Source organism: Macrobrachium nipponense, chromosome 4 (genome assembly GCF_015104395.2).
Source record: "Macrobrachium nipponense isolate FS-2020 chromosome 4, ASM1510439v2, whole genome shotgun sequence".
Classification (NCBI taxonomy): domain Eukaryota; kingdom Metazoa; phylum Arthropoda; class Malacostraca; order Decapoda; family Palaemonidae; genus Macrobrachium; species Macrobrachium nipponense.
Genome location: NC_061100.1, coordinates 72,934,201 through 72,957,793, shown reverse-complemented (window position 1 = coordinate 72,957,793; position 23,593 = coordinate 72,934,201). Strand labels below are relative to the sequence as shown.

General features: G+C 45.9%; 1 protein-coding gene across 1 annotated transcript in view; it reads left to right on the top strand.

The window, feature by feature from the left end:
* LOC135211400 (collagen alpha-1(I) chain-like) overlaps nucleotides 1-23,593 on the top strand; it is a 42,711-nt gene that overhangs the window by 5,720 nt on the left and 13,398 nt on the right. Inside the window, exons 3-5 of the mRNA XM_064244712.1 lie at nucleotides 17,325-17,815; nucleotides 17,920-19,485; nucleotides 19,579-21,741. Coding sequence (XP_064100782.1) covers nucleotides 17,325-17,815; nucleotides 17,920-19,485; nucleotides 19,579-21,741 — 4,220 coding nt within the window. The remainder of the gene's footprint in view (nucleotides 1-17,324; nucleotides 17,816-17,919; nucleotides 19,486-19,578; nucleotides 21,742-23,593) is intronic.

Genomic DNA, 23,593 nt, shown 5'->3' with positions numbered 1-23,593 from the left:
GCAATCATGAAGAATTTCAATGTATTTTTCACCAGTGAACCCCCACTCAATCCTGGTGATATCATCCATATAATATAAGAAGATCCAGCCCCACACGTTTACTGTGACATGCCCATTCCTGGTCACCTCGTAAATTTCTTCTGTAGTATCTGAAGGGAAAAAATCTCATTTTTAACAATTTACGCGTTGCTTTCCGTAATAGGGAAAATAATTCTATATCGTTTGGGGAAATAAAATGCTAAGTAACAACCCTTGCAATAAGTTAAGAATGTTTATTCATCTGCAAGGATTAATACTTATAATAGCATTAACTTTGATCTGCAACAGTCCGTTATGATATGATATTCTTTAATTCAGTTTGCCTACGTGATTATTCATAACATTAATAATGTATTTGCTTAATGCCTGAAAGCTGGCCATAGTAGAACTGGCAAAGAAAATCAGGGACAGTTGAACAACGTGATTCACAAAGTACTACTCCACACTTCAAATGACAGTTTTCAACATCATACTTTGCAATTTTGGCTTGGTTAGCAACATTTCTATGGAATCTGTGAATGTGGCTCCTAAATGTGGGAGTATTTAAAAAATTTTGCTCACAGCCTTCAAGTGGGCATGGAATACACATACCAATCTCATTTCTGTGAAGCCTATAGTGATTAAAATATGAAACAAATGATGTCAGAGAGCTATTACAAATATTACAGTTATACATCTCTAGAATGAATTGAAGCTCCTAGTATGTAAACTGTTAACTTGCAGGTAAAAAAAGGAATCATTAGTTGGTCAAATTAATTACATATACATATAGTGTACTACTCTTGGTACTGGTAGGATGTATAGTAACTGTGGCACTACAGCCAAAATAAATACTGATATCCAAATTTTAAGCAGTATGGTACTACTGGCAATAAAGAAATACTGGGATGCACAGGCAAACATAACCTTGGGAAGCAAGAGGAATAGCTACTGTGGATCACTACAGCCAAAATAAATACCGGTAATGGTAGCTAAATTTTGAGCAACATTGTAATACAGGCAATAAAGAAATAGTGGGATGCACAGCAGAACATAATTCTAAGAAGAAAGAGGAATATCGACTATGGATTACAGGAGGTGAACTGGTAACATAGGGATTCATTCAAGGCTGCTTTCTGTGCTGGACTCTTCAGTGAACTACTTCCCTGCCACACTTAGGATAAACACACTTTGCAGAACGCTGTGATCCATGTAATACAGGCAAAATTCCTTGTAGAATAAATGAGAAAACAAAACAAAGGGTCACAAAGCATATCATAGTAACTGGACATTATACTCAACAAGTGAAGTAAATTAGACCATTTAGGCTAGTCTATGAACTAATTGATTTAACCCAAGCTATTGTTTTAGCTGGCATAGGCTAATACTTCTAATATAATCCACATTAAGCTGGTCATAAAAGATCTTGTTAAGTTCTCTCTTAACTTATAATCCTCATGCAAACAGGTTTTCTCTTTAAATAGCCAAGACAATTTTGCCTGATATTCAGCTATGCTGATTTTAAGCTAATATCAGGATATTCCTTTAAAAAAGGGATTGCCACTTTATTTGTTATCCTACTACCTATGCTAGGTTAATATCACCCAAGGGTCTAGGCTATATGAGACTTAACAGGAATATAGCCTTTACAAAGTCTAGAATTTTTGCATGAAGTCCTTTTTAAGCCTAATACATAGTATTACTTCATTATAAATAAAAAAGCAAATTATGATTAATTATTCACACTTGAATGTACAGGGTATATAAAACTTAGCATGTATCATCCTTGTCAGGCTATTACTTTGTCTAACCCAGAGTAGGGTTGGAAAACAACCAGCATGGGGGGTGGCTCAATACTCACCGACAATCACGGCATGCCACCCTCCGAAAAAAGTACTTATAACGCGTCCTGACACCGGAGATGGGCATCAGTCGCAACTTCTTGGTGTGAGAGACGGAGCTAAAGACCTCTACTCTCCTTTCGAAGTAAGTAATTTCCTTCAAAGTTTGAAATTAAGGCCAAATTTAAAGCATTAAACAGAGGGTAGTGAAAAGGGCGTCCAACGCAGTGCAAATCTCACCAAAAAGCTTTCAAAATTTTTACTTACGCTTGAATATTTTGGAAGATTGACGCCATCTCGATGTTTGGGGAGTCGCTTGTGTCAACAAACTTCCCATTTCCTGTGATAAATCCGCACACCACTTGTACCCACAGTCGCTGGGGCACTTTCATCACAACAATCGGAACCCGGTCCCTAACCACAACGTTTTTAAGGAAACTACTGTTTTGGTAGAAGACGATGACGAAGCGTGCACTAGACAATTATTTAAATAAATAGTAAAACATCAATATTTTACTTATTTACGATGATTAATTTGAAAATATTCGTTATTGAAAAAGTAACTCGATTCTGACTCAAATTTAAGTAATTATATTTCGGAATTAGAACGTTCTTTTAAGTCCTGTATTATGATATCTCGACATCTTGACAATTGTACCTATTGTAAATGAATTGCTATACTTAATTTTTTTTGCAGAACAGTTTACCAGTTATTCATGCAGATTCAGCTATTCATGTAATTGTTATAATCGTAATGCGCATATATATCTTTATTATTTACTTTTTGGATATATGAAGTTGTTTTACTGCTGGATTAACACCGTAGTTGTGATGCATTCGCTTTTGTCCCTGGCCCTCTGTATGTTTTCGCACCATAAGAAATTATTGGGCCTAATTTGCAATGACCAGATAAAGTCATTAAAAAGAGGAAAGTTAGCATATGTTTTGATTGAGAAAAATAAAAATTTATACAATAGCTAGCTTGTAAAAAATACTTTATTACAAAAAACTTGATTGACAACTAAGCAGCATACCTACTATGGGTTTCAGAGACAGTGCAAGCACGTTTTTTGGCAATATTTTTTTCCTGTAACGAACACTCGTATCAGAAAGAGATTTGGCTATAGTGCATTACACCCAGTGTCGTAATTTATGAGGGCACCGTGAATCACTAATCGTAAAGAATAATGACACTCTTCCTTGTACCAAGAGACAAAACTCCATTATCCAGAAACGGATACAAACACGCGTAAAAAGCTCCATCTACCCTCTCCCCCACCTGCACCACACCACCCCTGTCTTTCTTCCTTCCTTAGCCTTCCTTTCTCTCTCTCTCTCTCTATGTTGCCAATTGGTATGTGTTCACCCTCCAAACTGGGTAGAAGACTTACACAAAACGTGGAAATTGGTGAAATTAGCCTATGTATTGAAAGTATATATACATAAATATTAAAGCAATTTTATTATTATTGCATTACTATGACAACTAGAATTCATGGAAACAGTTTATATAATGCATGACGATATGTGTGAAGCTCCACTAATGTTGGCAACGATGATTTTGCCTTCTTAGCATGCTAACATTAAAGGTGACATTTATTTCTGGCATACAGTTATTAAAAAAAATCAAAATACTAATACAGACTTAAATCAATGAAAAGTGATAGAAAAAAATTATAATCCACTCATCCGTAGTCTGCCAGATGTATGACAAGTTTTGAAACATTGGATTGTATCTACTTTAGAAATATCTGTAATTTTTTGGGGTAATTTGGTTGCAAAAAAGGGTATAGACATGAATTAAATAAACATTTTGAAATAACAAAGTAAAGTTGAACTAAATAATGAGTAAAGTAAACAATTAAGGGAATAAAGATTTGCAGTGTCGTCGTCTGCTGCTCGTAACTGTGTTTGTGGCGCGCGCGCTTGGGAACCAGGAACAGCAACGTGGTTCAAGTGCAATGTGGAGTGAATTAAGACCAAAATGTGTATAATTACAATCAAATAAGCACTGTGGAGTTTCAGTTGTGATGGCAGTAAGGATAAAAATACTGATTACAAGGTAAAAATGAATTCAGTTCAAACCATGACCCCAGGAATAACAAGTTTCATACTTTCACTAATATAGGCAACAAAATGTTGTTTTATTGTGCTGATTACAACTGAAATCTTGAGTAAGATCGATAAACATTACATATATATACGCTAACACTGTTCAAATGAGTGCTGGGAAAGATGGTGTCCATCTGTGAACAGACCCGTCCAGCCACACAATCGCCGCCATATTGGATTTCAAAACTGCCTTGAAAACATATTTTATGGCGAGCGTCCCATGCTTATCTTAGTTCGTATGGGGCTTTCATATATCATATCATGTTGACGAAACTTCAATCTTTTGAATGGTATGCTTAGAGTTGTAGCTAATTGTATTCATGTTTCACCATTTAAATATCGAGTGAATAAGACCCGTCCAGCGTGATGATGGTGGATCGTCCGTGATTGTTTACCCTATTGTTTATATCACTCTTAGGCTATTTGATTTACTTATTTAGAATAAATTTTTAGTAGCATGTGTCATCCTTGTCAGGCTATTACTTATTACTTTGTCAACCCAGTGTTGTTAATAGGGTAAACAATCACGGATGATCCACCATCATCACGCTGGACAGGTCTTATTCACTCGATATTTAAATGGTGAAACAAGAATACAATTACAACTCTAAGCATACCATTCAAAAGATTGAAGTTTCGTCAACATAATGTGATATATGAAAGCCCCATATGAACTAAAAGAAGCATGACGCTCTTCGTAAAATGTTTTCAAGGCAGTTTTAAAATCCAATATGGCGGCGATCGTGTGGCTAGACGGGTCTGATCACGGATGGACACCATCTTTCCCAGCACTCATTTGAACAATGTTAGCATATATATATATAACGTTTATTGATCTTACTCAAGATTGCAGTTGTAATCAGCACAATAAAACAACATTTTGTTGCCTATATTAGTGAAAGTATGAAACTTGTTATTCCCGTGGTCATGGTCTGAACTGAATTCATTTTTACCTTGTAATCAGTATTTTTATCCTTACTGCCATCACAACTGAAACTCCACAGTGCTTATTTGATTGTAATTATACACATTTTGGTCTTAATTCACTCCACATTGCACTTGAACCACGTTGCTGTTCCTGGTTCCCAAGCGCGCACTCCACAAACACATTTACGAGCAGCAGACGACGACACTGCAAAGTTTTATTCCCTTAATTGTTTACTTTATTCATTATTTAGTTCAAATTTACTTTGTTATTTCAAAATGTTTATTTAATTCATGTCTATTACCCCTTTTTTGCAACCAAATTACCCCGAAAAATTAGATATATTTCTAAAGTAGATACAATCCAACATTTCTAACCTTATCGTACATTTGGCTGCCGAAAACCATAGCGGAGCAGACTACGGATAAGTGGATTATAATGTTTTTTTGCAAGCACTTTTAATTGATTTAAGTCTATATTAGTATTTTGATTTTTTTAAATAACTGTATGCCAGAAATAAATGCAACCTTTAATGTTTGCATGCTAAGAATGGCAAAATCATTGTTGCCACATTAGTGGAGATTCACACATATGTCGATGCATTATTAAAAACTGTTTCCATGAATTCTAGTTGTCATAGTAATGCAATAATGATAAAATTGCTTTAATATTTATGTATATATACTTTCAATACATAGGCTAATTTCACCAATTTCCACGTTTTGTTTAAGTCTTATACCCAGTTTGAAGGGTGAACACATACCAATTGGCAAGAGAGAAAGAGAAAGGAAGGCGAAGGAAGGAAGAAGGACAGGGGTGGCGGTGGAAGGGGGGGGGGGGGGAGAGGGTAGGTGTAGCTTTTTACACGTATTCGTATCCATTTCTGGATAATGGCGTTTTTGTCTCTTGGTACAAGGACAAGTGTTGTTATTCTTTACGATTAGTGATTCACGATACCCTTATAAATTACGGCACTGGGTGTAATGCACTATAGCAAAATCTCGTTCTGATAAGAGTGTTTGTTACAGAAATATTGCCAAAAACCGTGCTTGCATTGTCTCTGAAACCCATAGAGGTAGGTGGCAGTCTTAGTTGTCAATCAAGTTTTTTGTAATAAAGTTATTTTTTACAAGCTAGCTATTGTATAAATTTTTATTTTTCTCAATCAGAACATATGCCCCTCAATGCTAACTTTCCTCTTTTAACGACTTTCTGGTCATTGCAAATTCAGCCCCATTAATTTCTTATGGTGCGAACACAGACAAGAGGGCCAGGGACCGAAGCGATTGCGTCACACTACGGCAGTTTAACATCTTCATGTATCGAAAAAGTAAATAATAAAGATATATATGCGCATTACGATATAACAATTACATGAATGGCTGATAACAATCTGCATGAATAACTGGTAAACTGTTCTGCAAAAAAGTTGAGTATAGCAATTCATCTACAATAGGTACAATAGTCAAGATGTCGAGATATCATAATACAGGACTTAAAAGAACGTTCTAATTCCGAAAAATAATTACTTAAATTTGAGTCAGAATCGAGTTACTTTTTGAATAACGAATATTTTCAAATTAATCATCATAAATAAGTAAATATTGATGTTTTACTATTATTAAATAATTGTCTAGTGCATGCTTCGTCATGTCTTCTACCAAAACAGTAGTTTCCTTAAAAACGTTGTGGTTAGGGACCGTGTTCCAATTGTTGTGATGAAAGTGCCACAGCGTCTGTGGGTACAAGTGGTGTGCGGATTTATCACAGGAAATGGAAGTTTGTTGCACAACGCTCCGTCAAACATCAAAATGCGTCCAATCTTTCTAGAATATTCAATGTAAGTAAAATTTCTAAAGCGTTTTTGGGTGAGATTTCACTGCGTTGGACATCCCTTTTCACTACCCTCTGTTTAATGCTTTTACTTTGTCCTTAATTTCTAACTTTGAAGAAAATAAACTTATCTTCGAAAGGAGAGTAGAGGTCTTTACCTCCATCTCTCACCAACAAGAAGTCGCGACTGATGCCCATCTCCGGTGTCAGGACGCGTTATAAGTACTTTCTCGGAGGGTGGCATGCCATGACTGTCGGTGAGTTGAGCTAGGCCATGCGGTTGTTTACCCTAGGTATCTATGGCTTAGATCTATCAGATCACGTAAGTTCACAAGTTACATAGCACAATTACTTGCTTTGTACCCGTACAATTAGGCTAGCAACTCCAAACAGATGGTAGCACTTGCTATTTTTCACCCAGTCTGGTTTAGCCTAGGGTAAACAACCGAGCGGACTAGCTGCAGCCACCTTAACCGTCTTCGGACCTTCAGAAAAAGTACTTTAATACGTCCTGACACCGGAGTTGGGCACCAGCCACGAGTCATCGGTCGTGAAGCAACACCTCAAGACATGAGACTCGTGACTGGTGCCCATCTCCTGTCTCAGGGGGTGTTAACCCACGAACGGCGGCGCGTCGCTAAAATCGACGCTTTATGTGCTACTAAAATGCGATCGTCGATTTCAGCGATGCTTTAATTTCAAATCACGCGGGCAAGAACAGGTGGTGTTGGAGGCGGGGTTTTATGATGTCATAAGGGTAAGTAAACCAATCAGAACACAGATAAGAATCAGTATTGCCACAATGCCTCAATTTTTTAAATGAGATGATAATACGCTTGCGCAACTTTTGGTCAGTTTCCGCGGTTTTTTTTTCTTTGCATGACGGCGGCCGTGAAATTTACTTTTTTATGTGATTTATTGATATAATTACATAATAATGGCGAATGAAAGAAGTGATAGTGATTGGTCACTTAGTGACAATGATTTTGACATAAGTCAGGGTTCTGAAAGTGATTAGCGTAAGTGAGGAATATGATGTTGAAAGTGATAGTGATACTGATATCGGTGATTATGATCATGCATCCGTCTGGACACGAGCCTACCCGCCGGAAGACATTAGTTCCGGCTCGAAATTAGTTTTTACAGAAAGGATGAGTAGAGGATGAAAACATGTACATAGTGTATATGTGTAAATAAGGTTAGTAAAAGTTCTATATACTTTCATTAGGGCACTTAGTAATAGAAATGTTGATAGTGCTGTAACAACTAATTGCAAGAGGACGATTCTCTTTTGAAACTCGGTGTGAGATGGTTTCATTAAATGTCTAATACCTGTTGAGCTACTAGTTATATATGCCTGAATTTTTTTCTCCAACTTCTAAGATAAATTTAGCTCTTGTTCATTTATGAAATGATGAAAAAGCATGACCTGTATAAGTATTTGAGGTCGACAGAAAGTTGAAAATGAAAAAGGATAAAAAAAAATTTCCTTTACATTTCACAATATATATATGTTCTCTTTGCAAAAAAAAATATATTTTTTTATTGCCGTATAATCGCCATTTTCTGGCGATTCCAATGGTATATAAAACATTACTATTCTTATGAAAATAATCTGATAAGGAAATTTCCGAAGAGAGAAAAAAAAATTTGTGAAATAGGCATCGCATTTAGCAGCATACGCGCCGCCGCTCGTGGGTTAAAGTACTTTTCCTGAAGGTGGCTCCGAACACGGCCTAGGATATACCTAGCCCTATGGTCTAGGTAGGTTAACAATCTATGCTAATGGGATGTTTATCAGAAGTTTTACCACATAGCTTCACTAAACAATGTACGGTAATTGTACTTTCTAGCCTGGATTATTTATTGCCATCTAAATAATACAAGTTGTATAAAGGGGAAGGGAATAGGTACTAGCTCGTCCCGCCAGACGTCGACAGAGGCAGTCTTCATACAATCTTATTATAGGCCGCAACTACAGTCAAAGTTTTATCATATCTAATACAAAAGCATACACCTATTCTTAAAACTCACCTGATGCTGTTTACTCTTCGTTCTTCGTCACAGTAGAAGAAACCACAACACTTCTCGCTGGAGAGCAAGGTCCTTTAAATATACTCGGAGAGGTCGGCTCATCAGCGAGCGAAAATACGTTCCCTCTGCGCATGACGTCACGCTGCGAACAGTCTCCCCTGACAGTACTGATTCTGACAGGTATACGTAGTAGCACAATGCAAGGATAACTTTCCAAAAAAAAATACTTCTTAAGGTATAGATATTTTTATTTTGTGTTACTTAAAGTACAGATTTTTCCTTTTGGCAGACCATACATAAAAGTTTCATAATAATCTGATGCTTCTAAACAAAAACTTCTAGGGTATAGAGGTACCTTTCAAGGGAACACAAATACTATAATGTATCGACTGTCACTTTATCCCTAACCAAAGAGGTATGGATTAACGTAGAGAAAGTTGTCCTTGGTACTAAATCCTACACAACGAGTTAAGGATTAACATAGAGAAAGTTGTTTTGGTACAACGAACTCTCATTTAAATCCCAACAGATTAACAGAACAAAGATGACGGTTTTAATGGTGATGGAATTGAGATATGCACGAGTTTGTTTCTCACCGAGCCAGGTGTGGACCCCGAGGGGAAAAAACTCAGTTGCTGTTTTCATGTTTTTCTTACTGTACTCCTGCAAATCCTCTGTTTCTTTTTAGTCATGTCGATAATGTTGTTGAGGTGCCGCATTCTAAAAAACACTGAGATTTTGGCAAAAAAAATTCCACAACCTCGTCAGGAACACCAGCGACAGCAGATTTCATTTCAGCAGCCAGTGTTTTTATGCATTCCGTTCCTGGTCTAAGACCTAGCCATGAATTGCTGTAAAAATTTCTCTACAAATTTTTAGTTTAGAAAAAAAAAGTCGTCTGATGGTGCATAGAGTTTTCCTTCACTTATATAATGGAACCATGTCTCTGACGTCTTGCTGTTAACAATGTACCCTATATTTGGATATTTAAAAGAAAAACTTTTTCACTACATCCTCCACCGATATATCTTAAGACTCTTCCTCGATAACAGATCCCGTGGTGTCTCCTGATTTCTGACATTTAGCAAATTCCGTTTCCTCAGAGAACATTTCATCATTCTTAAGATCCACATCAAATTCAGGTCTCTAAAAATTATGTTTGTCGTACATATTTCTAAGGCCAGTTCCCTGTCATGGACAGATTTATTAGGTCCGTTTCCATCACGTCCAGATGATACCATTTCATGGGATAACGGGTCAAGGGTTTCATTTCCTTCGTCGCAGTTTGCCTTATCGCTAACAAGTTCAATATCCCTACCTATGGTAAAAAGTTTTTCAATCTATATTTAAAATTAACTGCATTTGGATGATCATGAGAACCCCTCATCTGCCTAATGCATCCAAAAAAAAACTTTGGAGACGGTCTTGATTTAATCTCCGTGTCATAATAAAAGCTATGTCATACTCTGTTTTAGCATGTTATGTAGCCCAATCATTGAGTGGCGAGATAATATCACAACTTTTTGGAATTTGTAAAGGTAATTAAATTTTTGGGTTTTACTCTCATTCCCAGCATAGCAGCAACCAACTTTTGTACACTTTTCCGGCTATCCAAATTTATCCCAAATGCATTGCGGGCTTTTATGTCACCGAACATCATAGAGGAATTCATGACATCGAGCCATTCATTCACTATAGCTATAAAATCGACAGTTTCCTTCCAATTCTTGCTCTCTAGTAAGCCCCTTTCTCCTAAAAAATACAATGCCTTAGCACATGACTTTGAAAGTAGCTGTACAGCATACTTTACACGCTGTCATTGTAAGCCACTTACATTGATATGTGTTTCATTAATTTTATATGCTAAGGCATACTCTGATACGGTTTTCATTAGCATTTCACGGACACAGGCATCTGATACACTATTTCCATAAGAAAACCGTGGTCCAGAAAATGATTTCTAATTAACTTTATCAAATGGGGAGCATCAGTAAATATGAAGACATTCCTGTCAGCACATGGGTTTTTAAAAAACTTTCTCAGGTTTAAGGGGATCAATCCCGAATTCTTTCCAAACCCGCAAATTATTAGGTCGAAGATCATGGACTATTGCCACAACGGCAAAGCCAGCTTTTTCAACATTTATATATTATCAGTCAGCTTTTTATGCACATTAGTCATCATATTGGTAGTATGGGTTGCTTCCAGCTTCCCGTCAAACCTCTTAACATAACCACTTGAACTTTATCATGAGGTTCATACAAAACGTCCATCCCTTTGTCATAACTCCACTTACTACCAATATTCATTTCATAAACTGAAATAACGGCAAGTTTTTGTATTTCCGTAAATGTTTTTGATTTTGCCTTCATCAATGACAGAACCAAATGCAAAATAATCGGCTCACATTTCAGATTTTGCGCTCGTTTGTTCAGTGTACTTTTTGATGGCAGAGGAAATCCTCTTTTAGTTCGCAAATATGAATAGCATTTGGTACTCATGCTTCTGAGAGTGAAAGCTGACGATATGTCTTCATCGCGCCATTGACTGACAAGCTTATTAGTTATGAGAGCATTTATCTTGTGTTTGTACTTAGCACAGGTTGAAATAACTTGTTTATTTCAGTTAATATTGAACTTATGTTCTGTCACTATCCTTTCACAACTACCATTTTCAGTTCTTGATTGGTCTTTTGTCCAAATCTCTATTTTTTTCTTTAGCTCTTCCACTTCCTCTACTTGTTTAATTGTATTTTGTTCAGAACTCTCTTCAGGCTGTGCAATAATTTCTTGAACAGAGACTTCTGGCGAGAGAACACGCTTTCAGTTAACATCGTCTGCGCGTTTGCAAGCATGCATCCATTTCTTCTTCGTTTTTCTTCATTTGGGAAACTAAAATATCGAATACCCTAATTAATGATATTTTTGCTATTACTATGGCATCCAAATACAGCACAAATGGAAGGCATGGCTCCTGGAAGTTAATAAACGTGACAGAAACCAAGTAAGATTACCTCTAGTCAGGTCAAACCTCGGCCACCGTCTCCGAAACTTAACGTCACAAAAGCTCCGCCCACATGCGCGTAGCTCACTGATGAGCCGACCTCTCCGAGTATATTTAAAGGACCTTGCTGGAGAGTAGAGCAGACTTGGCAGTTGTCGTGTTTTGGTTGTTTTCATTTGAAGTGTTTTTGGCGCCTCGAGCCACCAAAATGAAAACACAAGCATTGCGCAAATGCGTATCTGATCGGGATAAATTGTAGTATATATGATGTTTTTTGGTCCTTTGAATATACAGTGGATCTTATATTTTTTGCCTGTTTCATAAAACGTAATACTGGAAATGGTAAATGTACAAGTATATTATTATATTGGTACACTAATAATTTTGTAGTTACGTGGGATGGTAGCGGATGACAACTTCATATAGACAGATGCCAAGCGATAATAAAATAAAACTAATAACTTCTACAATATTGTATTTTTTAATGATTTAGGAAAAAATTAGAAGCTTTTTAATGTTTCATTTAGGCTTAGTCTTAACATTTAACATAATTTCTGTCAGAAAACATTTAAGTTATATGAATAATATGATAAGGACTATACTAAAATACTGGGCTTCTCCGTAATTTCAGGTAGGCGGTCGTATTACGGTAACTTACCGTAAAATATAACCACAATATAAAGTAAAACGGATAGCCGCCCGTATTAGTGAAATACGGCTGGGAACGTATATTTTTATGGTTAATTTTCCGATTAAAACTACGGTTTTTTTTAACAGTGTAAGCTTGCCTCCTTTTCCCATTTAGTTACTGTTGTAGGGGAGATGTCAAGATGCTGTGCAACAGCAACGTATTGAAAGCCCACTTTCTCGTAGAGCGACGATCTGTGCCCGGAGAACTATATGTTTGCTGTTCATTTGGGAGACTATAACGAATACAACTAGCAGAGGACAGATAACCTATCAAAATTTATACAGCACCTTATAGTCTAGCCATGATTTGATTGGGTTGAACAAACTTTGTTAGCGTTGTGTAGGGGGTAGGGGCTTGTAGCAGTGATATCGTTATCACTGAACAAAGTGATATATTAAATCACACGATTAGTGGACTGATTGATTGGTTGGCTGTTACTGGCATTGCAACATCTCAGGTCATTACTGTCATTGATAACGTTTAAAATTCTGTATGTCTTCATAATGAAAAATTTTTAATTGTCTGTTTGAAACACTGTTTACTAAAGGTGGTGCTGTTCCTCTCTTAACGTGAATTCCACTAATCCACTTTCGAGCTGTTTTAGTGTATAAGAGGTTGGAGGATGCAAACTTGTAATAAGTATTAATCCTCATAGATGAATAGATATTATCTTAATGCAGGGGTTGTTACTTAGCATTACATTTCCCCCTACCGATATATCATTATTTTTTCCCTGTTACAGTTCCTCGCTGGACGAGTGGTTTTTCGCGCTCGGCTGCCAATTCGGTAGTCCGAAGTTCGAATCCGGCTCGGCCAGCGCGGAATCGGAAGAATTTATTTCTGGTGATAGATATTCATTTCTCGATATAGTGTGGTTCGGATCTCACAATAAACTGTAGGTCCCGTTGCTAGGTGACCAATTGGTTCCTAGCCACGAAAAAAATATCTAATCCTTCGGGCCAGCCCTAGGAGAGTTGTTAATCAGCTCAGTGGTCTGGTAAAACTAAGATATACTTTCTTTCCTGTTACGGAAAGCAACGCGTAAAAAAATTCAAATTGTTTTCCTTCAGATAATACCAAGGAAACATTTACGAAGTGGCCAGGAGTGGCTTGTAGCCGTAAACGTGTGGTCCTGGATTTCCTTACATGGTATATGAATATCACCAAGACTGAAGGTTTTTCATCAGTGAAAAATACGTTTAAAATCTTCAAGATTTCTTTCTCCCTTCACTTCACCAGCGGAATTATCCCTTTTCACTTAGTCCTGTCATTTTCATTCATGACAGCTGCCCCATTCCATACGGCCAGAATAGTCCAGGAATGGTTTCAAGGTCGAGAGGATTTGAATTGGGTGACTGGCCAAAATAAGGGTGCAAACATGAACCCCATAGATCCCGAGAAAGATTAAGTCGATTGAAGATTGAACAATTAATTCACAGGTGCCCCGAGAGAGGCCGAAGTGCAGTGGAAAAATCACTGAATTTCTAATCAGTTTTCTCCCATGTATACATTAAAAAAAGATTATTTTTGTTTCCATTATTTTTATGCTTATCCATTTCGTATGAAGTAGCTACTGCCGCATGTCTTATGTAATATAAGCAGGTTAGGGGTAATTACGTTTGCTTTATGTCTATTACAATTCGAATCATAATTACCTGACCTGTTATCGAATTACAATTACAACTTCAATTACAAAATGGGGAACAATATCAAATACGATCATTAGTATAATTTCACAATTGTAATCACAGCTACAAATACATATAAAATTTAAAGTTTAATATTCAATTACATTTCGCACACCCAAATTTCCTTAAACAAATGCAGATAGTTGCAAAGTGTTTATACTTGAGTTTAGTGTCCTTTTACAGTCAATTTCTGCAACATTGTAAGTTGTAAACTTTTAATACCTTCAGTACAAATACAAAACAAACATATCTAAAATATTTTAGAACTGCAGAAATTATCATTAACATCCTATGATTTGCCTAAGTAAATTGTTTTAGTATGTTTATTGTGTTGAAAATTATTATGCTGATTATAAGAAAATAATACTGAAATACAAAACTCAAATATTGGAAAACATTTTCGCAAAACTTTGTACAAAAAAAGGAAATAAATGGAATAAAAAAAATTTTAGAATTGGTAGCGGGTTTGTTAACATTCTCCCTTAATAATATAATAAATAAATTGGGTAGCGACTCAAAACATCTCTATTGCATGTGGTTAAGATGAGTTCTCGAAAAGTAAGAGGGCTGCTCTAGGATAACAATTTCAAATGAAGTACTTTATTATTTGAACTTTTCAGTTTCAATTACGATTACCATTAAGTATAAATAAAAAACAAACGCAATTACAGTTAACTTCAAAACGTGTAATTAAAAACATTTCAGATAAATGACAATTACTCCAAGCCTGAATAAAAGGTAATGTTTAATTGTAATTGGTAAAGCTCCCTTACTGTGGGTTTCACAGACAGTGCAGTCACGTTTTTTGGTCAATAACCCTGTAATGAAGACTGGTATCAAGTACGAGGTGATTTTGCTATAATTTTTGCGCTATAATCAAGGCTTTAACTCTAATGAATGTCCGGTAAAGGTGGGTACACACGTGCGAACCGAACCTTGTATTGTAACTGATTCTTGTAACAAAAACGCAAATGTGGACGGTTCCTCGAACCCGAACCCCGAACCCGCGAGGTTCGAGGCTCGGTTCGCCCTCCGTCCCGCCAATTGTCGGTTTTTGGGCCCCGCATCAAAGGGAGGTCTCTTTGAACGTTACGCCATGTGTGGACGGGACCTGTATTGACACGCGTAACAACAGAGGTTGCTGAACTTGTTAACACCGACTATGAACAAGACCGTCCACAGTAGAGTCCCTTGTTTTGGTCAGTCAGTACGTATATGTCTACCATGGCTGATTGAAGTGACGAAGAGGTCCTTCAATTTATTAGCTATTACGAAGAAAAGACTTCACTGTGGCCAGAAACTTCTTGGAATCTCAAGTCAGCGAGTAATTCCCGACCACTGTATTCTACCCTTCTAGTATATAAACTTAATTGCCACCATCTTCTTTTATTTCGCTTCATCTTCGTTAAATAATGTGTATAAATGTACGCGGCAGCTGCTACTTGCATGGTGGCCATCGTCGGTAAAAAACAACCCGGACAGAGACAGACTGGTGATCGCAGTGGATTGAAATGAAGTTACGTGCTTAACGTGGTTACGGTTCGTCCTCTACATTTTGACACCTTGTAACCGTATATGCGTAACTCAGTTACACATACAAGGTTCGGCTCTCACGTGTGTACCCACCTTAACAATGCTCAATTTTTATTTGTAACACAGAGCAACTATAACCAGTTACCTATTCAAACCAATCTGTAGGCAATAGGCGGCTCTCTCTTTGCTAAAAAAAAAAAAGTTGAAAAGTTGCGTGACAAACGGATTTCTGCTACCATGCCGACAGTTATGTTCCGGCCATCTCTTCTTCACCTTCGTAATACAAGCATATGGCTGATGCCCTGAGTCCAAATGAAGATTGCGAAGGAGGTAACCAAACACAAGTATAACATTAGCTTTACCATCAATCACAGTGTCTATCGTTCTACTACTCCACCATACATGCAGATATCTCTCACTCTAATCATTATAATCATTTACTCCTAACCCAAATCAATAGTCACTAAAGAAAGAAAAAAAAAATTTGACCTCAAAATAAAAATAGTAATAGCTACTACTACTGCTGCTGCTACTGCTGCTGCTACTGCTGCTGATGCTAAGAATAATAGTAAAAAAAATACTATATCACGGTTATTATTATTATAATAATTAATTAATATGTTCCCCTTGTTTCAACGTAGCAAAAGTAATATATCCATGCCTAAGGTAAGGTAGTACGGTACGGAATTTGCACATTTTTCCGTATTTGAACAGTACCGTACCGTACTTTGGTAAAATTGTCATTGCGTAATTCCGTACCGTACACATAGGCTAAATATCAACCGTACCGTACTGTACCGTAATGCCAGCAACCGAGTGAATCGTTAGATATAAACATTGTAAATTATTATTAGATTAGATAGATGGATAGATAAAAAAATCGTACAAAATATACTTAAACTGAAGTAACATTCAGAGAGAGAGAGAGAGAGAGAGAGAATGGATGGGGAGGAGAGGTGAAGGAAGGAAGAGGAAGGGGGTGTAAGTGGGGGTGGAGGGAGAGGGTAGGCGAATTTTTTTTTTTCTTATACTGTCGTGTTCATATCCATTTCTGGCTAATCGAGCCTTTTGCCTCTTCGTACAGGACAAGTGTCTATTCTTTATAATTTGTGATTCATGATTCTCTTAAAAATTACACTACAGCAAAATCTCGTACTTATACGAATCTTAGTTACAGAGAAATAGGTTAGAGAATTCGCGAACACTTTTACCGAGCTCATTTTACGAAGCAGTGCTCAACGAGTATTCAGTTCTCAATGTAATTATTAACAGGAACAATAATTACGTGAGCTTATTATATTTAACAGTAGTAACTTTATTTCATACCATGGTGATTATGATCCCTATTGGCTAATCCTACAATCAAGGAACGATGTAATGATATATGAAGCAATGTATTGTTTTACTCGACTCGAAACACAGTCTGAATCCCAACGGAGGTGAGGTCGTCAGCAGGATTTTTAAATAGGTCAGACTTCATAACCACTCACCATGAATCGAAGGGACACAAATCTGGCGTTGCGAGGACGAATTGTCACTTTACGCGAGGAGAGTGGGAACTTGAACGACTTGCGTAAGTTGTTTATGCTGAACAATTGGTGGATATGTTACATTGTTCATGGTTATTTTAATCTTGCCCGCCCCAGGACCTCGGGGGGCCCAGTTGGCCCGCCCGCCCGGGGACCTCGCACCGACTGGCCCGCCCGCCCCGGGGACCTCGCGGGGCCGACTGGCCCGCCCGCCCCGGGGAACCTCGGCGGGCCGACCTGGCCCGGGGGCCCGCCCCGGGGACCTCGGCGGGCCGGCCTGGCCCGCCCGCCCCGGGGACCTCGGCGGGCCGCCTGGCCCGCCCGCCCCGGGGACCTCGCGGGCCGACTGGCCCCGCGGCCCGGGGACCTCGGCGGGCCCAGTGCCCCGGGGCCCCGTCGGGGAACCTCGGCGGGCCGACTGGCCCGCCAGGCCCCGGGGACCTCGGCGGGCCGACCTGGCCCGCCCAGCCCGGGACCTCGGCGGGCCGACTGGCCCGCCCAAGCCCCGGGGACCTCGGCGGGCCGACTGGCCCGCCCGCCCCGGGGACCTTCGCGGGGCCCAGTGGCCCCGACCCCCCGCCCCGGGGACCTCGGCGGGCCCCGACCTGGTGGGGGGGGGGGGGCAGGGGGGGGGGGGGGGGGGGGGGGGGGGGGGGGGGGGGGGGGGGGGGGGGGGGGGGCCGCCCGCCCCGGGGACCCCTCGCGGGCCCAGTGGCCCCCCCCCCGCCCGGGACCTCGGCGGGCCGACTGGCCCGCCCACCCCGCCGGGACCTCCGCGGGCCCATGGCCCGCCCCCACGGGGACCTCGGCGTGGCCGAACTGGCCCGCCCGCCCCGGGACCTCGGGGGCCGACTGGCCCGCCAGCCCCGGGACCTCGGCGGGCCCGACTGGCCCTCCTGCCCAGGGGACCTCGGCGGCCGCTGGGCCCGACCGCACCCGGGGACCTCGCGGGCCGACTGGTCCGCTCCGCCCCGGACCTGGCGGGCCGACTGGCCCTCCCACCCCGGGGACCATCGGCGGGCCAGTGGCCCCGCCCGCCACGGGGACCTCGGCGGCCGCTGGCCCGCCAAGCCGCCCCTGGGGACCTCGGCTGCCGACTGGCCCGCCAGCCCCGGGGACCTCGGCGGGCCGACTGGCCCGCCAGCCCCGGGGACCTCGCGGCCGACTGGCCCCCGCCCCGGGACCTCGTCTGGCCCAGTGGCACCGCCGCCCCGTGTGACCTCGGCGGGCCCCAGTGGCCCGCACCGCCCCGGGGACTCGTCGGCCCAGTGGCGCCCGCCCGCCCCGGGGACCTCGGCGGGGCCCCAGTGTCACGCCCGCCCCGGGCACCTCGGCGGGCCGCACTGGCCCGCCACGGGGACCTCGGGGGGGGTCGGGCGACTGGCCCGCCCATGCCCGGGGACCTCTCCGGACTCCCGGCGCCCCGGGGAGGTGGGCCCTGGGCCGCCACCGGGGGTCGGGGACCCAGGTCGGCGGGCCACCGCCCGCCCAGGCGGGGAGTCCCGGCCCGCCGGGGGACCTGGCCCCGGGGCCCAGGGCCCCGGGGACCTCGGCGGGGGGGGGCCCGACGCCCCCAAGCCCGGGGACCTCGGCTGTGGACCGCCCGCCCCGGGGCCTCCTCGGTGGACTCGGCGGGCCCAGTGGCCCGCCCTTCCCGCCCCGGGGACCTCGGGCTGGCCCAGTGGCCCTTCCCGCCCCGCCCGGGGACCTCGGCGGGCCCAGTGCACGCCCGCCCCGGGGCCTCGGCGGGCCCGTGGCCCGCCCGCCCCGGGGGGGGGGGACCTCGGCGGGCCGACTGGCCCGCCCCACCCCCACCCCGGGGCCTCCGACGGGCCAGTGGTTCCCGCCCCCACGGGGACCTCGGCGGGCCACTGGCCCGCCAGCCCCGGGGACCTCGGCGGGCCGACTGGCCCGCCAGCCCCGGGGACCTCGGCGGGCCCGCTGGCCCGCTCGGGCCCTGGGGACCTCGGCGGGCCCAGTGGCCTGCCCGCCCCGGGGACCTCGGCGGGCACAGTGGCCCGCCGGCCCCGGGGACCTCGGCGGGCACAGTGGCCCGCCGGCCCCGGGGACCTCGGCGGGCCCCAAAACTGGCCCGCCAGCCCCGGGGGGGCGACCATGGCTGGCCCAGTGCCCGCCCGCCCACCGGGGACCTCGGCGGGTCTCAGTGGCCCGCCCGCCCCGGGGACCTCGGCGGGCCCCACCCAGTGGCCCACCCTGCCCGCCCCGGGGACCTCGGCGGGCCAACTGGCCCGCCCGCCCCGGGGACCTCGGCGGCCCAGTGGCCCGCCCGCCCCGGGGGACCTCGGCGGGCCAACTGGCCCGCCCGCCCCGGGGACCTCCAGTGGCCCGCCCGCCCCGGGGACCTCGGCAGGCCCAGTGGCCCGCCCGCCCCCGGGGACCTCGGCGGCCCAACTTTCCCGCCCGCCCCGGGGACCTCGGCGGGCCCAGTGGCCCGCCCGCCCCTGGGACCTCGGCTGGCCCATTGGCCTGCCCGCCCCGGGGACCTCGGCGGCCCATTGGCCCTCCCGCCCCGGGGACCTCAGCGGGCCCAGTGCCCGCCCGCCCCGGGGACCTCGGAGGGCCGAATGGTCCAGCCCACCCCGGGGACCTTGGCCCACCAGCCCCGGGGACCTCGGCGGGCCGACTGGCCCACCCGCCCCGGGGATCTCGGCGGGCCCACTGGCCCGCCCGCCGGGGACCTCGGCGGGCCGACGTCGGCCCCGACCTCGCCCCGGGGCCCCTGGCCCGCCCGCCCTGGAGGCGGGCCCGGCCCCGCCCGACCTCCGGGCCACTGTGCCCGCCGAGGTCCCCGGGGGGGCGGGCGGGCCAGTCGGAGACCTCGGGCGGGCCAAGTGGCCCGCCCGCCCCGGGGACCCTCGGCGGGCCCAGTGGCCCGCCCGGCCCGGGACCTCGGCGGGCCGACTGGCCCCCCCGCCCCCCCCGAGGGACCTCGGCGGGCCCATGCCCGCCCCGCCCCGGGGACCTCGGCGGGTCGACTGGCCCGCCAGCCCCGGGGAGGAACGTCGGCGGGCCGCTGGCCCGCCAGCCCCGGAGACCTCGGTGGGCCGAACTGGCCCGCCCGCCCCTGGGACCTCGGCTGGGCCCGACTGGCCCGCCCGCCCCGGGGACCTCGGCGGGCCCATTGGCCCGCCCGCCCCGGGACCTCGGCGGGCCCATTGGCCCGCCCGCCAGGGGACCTCGGCGGGCCGACTGGCCCGCCAGACCCCGGGACGGCGGGCCGACTGGCCCGCCCAGCCCCGGGGACCTCGGCGGGCCGACTGGCCCGCCAGCCCCGGGGACCTCGGCGGCCGCGGCCCGCCCGCCCCGGGACCTCGGCGGGCCCGCCCCGGGGCCCGCGCCCGGGGACCTCGGCGGGCCCAGTGGCCGCCCTCCCCGGGGACCTCGGCGGGGAGTGGCCCGCCCGCCCGGGGACCTCGGCGGGCCCAGTGGCCCGCCCGCCCGGGGACCTCGCGGGCCGACTGGCCCGCCCACCCCGGGGACCTCCGCGGGCCCAGTGGGCCCCGCCCCCACGGGGACCTCGGCGGGCCGACTGGCCCGCCAGACCCGACCTCGGCGGGCCGACTCCCGCCCGCCCGCTGGGGACCTCGGCGGGCCAGTGGCCTGGCCCGCCCCGGGGACCTCGGCGGGCATGGCCCGCCCGCCCCGGGACTTCGCGGGCCCACCAGGTGGCCCGCCGGCCCCGGGGACCTCGGCGGGCCCCACTGGGGCCCGGCCACCTCGGCGGGCACAGTGGCCCGCCCGGCCCCGGGGACCTCCGCCCGGGCCAAAATCGGCGGGGCCACTTGGCCCGCCGCCCCGGGGACCTTGGCTGGCCCAGTGGCCCGCCCGCCCCGGGGACCTCGGCGGGCTCAGTGGCCCGCCCGCCCCGGGGACCTCGGCGGGCCCAGTGGCCCGCCCGCCCGCCGGCGGGTAACTGGGGCGGGCCCCGGGATGCGCCCACCCGCCCGGGGACCTCGGCGGGCCAACTGGCCCGCCCGCCCCGGGGACCTCCAGTGGCCCGCCCGCCCCGGGGACCTCGGCAGGCCCAGTGGCCCGCCCGCCCCGGGGACCTCGGCGGCCCAACTTTCCCGCCCGCCCCGGGGACCTCGGCGGGCCCAGTGGCCCGCCCCCGCCCCGGGACCTCGGCTGGCCCATTGGCCTGCCCGCCCCGGGGACCTCGGCGGGCCCATTGGCCCTCCCGCCCCACCTCAGCGGGCCCAGTGGCCCGCCCGCCCCGGGGACCTCGGCGGGCCGAATGGCAGCCAGCCCCGGGGACCTTGGCCCGCCAGCCCCGGGGACCTCGGCGGCGCCCACTGGCCCACCCGCCCCGGGGATCTCGGCGGGCCCACTGGCCCGCCCGCCCCGGGGACCTCGCGGCCGCCGACTGGCCCGCCCGCCCCCCCCCCCCCCGGGGGGGGACCTCGGCGGGCCCAGTGGCCCGCCCGCCCCGGGGACCTCGGCGGGCCACTGTGCCCGCGAGTCCCCGGGGCGGGCGGGCAGTCGGAGACCTCGGCGGGCCAACTGTACTGTAGAGGTTATTCCCTACACGCCGTTCATTACAATAATTATTACATGATATGGATAAACATATCTACTTGGCTTATATTTTCTAATATATTAATTATGATAAATGTTTTAATGTCATACGGACAGAAATTCCTTTCGCTCTTATCATCATTCGTGTGAGGATAAGAGACAGACGTCTCTATTGTTAAACAGCCCCTTCAGTCATTTACCTTTCCATTGTGGAAAGAGCTATTTGGAGAAATGCAGTTTGATGATATTGTCCTAGGGTTCTCTTTTTAGATACTTTTTTTAAGAAAAAATCAGGATAGTGAAATTCCCTTTGGATTTTGAACTCCTTTAAAATATCAAATTCACCTTTCTAACAAATAAATTATAATAATCATGACCTGGAGCTAAACGATATGCATAGGTCTGTTTAGTATTTTTTTTTTTTTTTACATCATACGACATGGAAGTTTAGCGGAAGCCATGGGGTAATCCAAATATACACACTCAATTTTTACATTTATTTTTTAATATTAGTGAGAAGTCCAGCCACATTCCTTCTAGATCACCTCTTGCAATCTGTTAGGCATAGAAGATTCATGGTTTCTGACGATCTGTGGTCGGTTGTGGAAGAGTTTCCATTGTGTTCCCAGAGGTTCATAAGTTGATCTGGTCTCCTCTCCCTCTCAGATTCCCAACATTTTACCAAATTAGCCTAAATATTCTCAGTGAGGTTCATGTCTGTATCCTTACTTGGCCATTCAAGCAACTGCAGATCCTCTCGACCTTGAAACCATTCCTGGACTATTCTGGCCGTATGGATGGGGCAGCGGTCGTGAATGAAAATGACAGGAGCAGGCGGGGAGGAATAATTCCGCTGTTGAAGTGAAACAAGTTAGAAATCATGAAGAATTTCAATGTATTTTTCACCAGTGAGCCTCCACTCAATCCTGGTGATATCATCCATATAATATAAGAAGATCCAGCCCCACAGTTTGTTTTTACTGTGACATGCCCATTCCTGGTCACCTCGTAAATTTCTTCTGTAGTATCTGAAGGGAAAAAATCTCATTTTTAACAATTTACGCGTTGCTTTCCGTAATAGGGAAAATAATTCTATATCGTTTGGGGAAATAAAATGTTAAGTAACAACCCTTGCAATAAGTTAAGAATGTTTATTCATCTGCAAGGATTAATACTTATAATAGCATTAACTTTGATCTGCAACAATCCGTTATGATATGATATTCTTTAATTCAGTTTGCCTACGTGATTATTCATAACATTAATAATGTATTTGCTTATGCCTGAAAGCTGGCCATAGTAGAAACTAATGGGGGGTTTTCGGAATGAAGAATTTTCTTTTCACTTCTCTTTGGCAATATAATTCATTAGCGGAAAATACATGGTTATTGACAAAATTATTATCTTTTGATTATAATATTACCCTTGCTTATAATTATTATAGGCTGACTGTTATTAATGATTTTAGAAACTCACCTTATATTACTCGGTCTTCAGTTATGTATTCTGCCGTGACTTCTGCTAGTAAAAGACCTTCCGTCACTGCATACGACTCGAGACCAAAATTCCATATCCTCCCCAAAACTGTTGAACGAAGCAAGCCTATCACCACGATGCCGTTCGGCGAGAAATTCCTTCTTGGCATGAATTCTATGAGGTATTCCTGCCTCATGCAGACGTCTTCGCACCGTCATGGCCGAAACATTTAATACCAGACGTTCACAAATAGCAATAGTATTGGTAAAAGGATCTTCTTATGCTGCTCGTCGAATGTCGACGTTATCGTAACGGGTGGTCATTCGTGGTGGAGGTCTTCGAACTGAAATAGGTAATTAATATGCAGATACCTA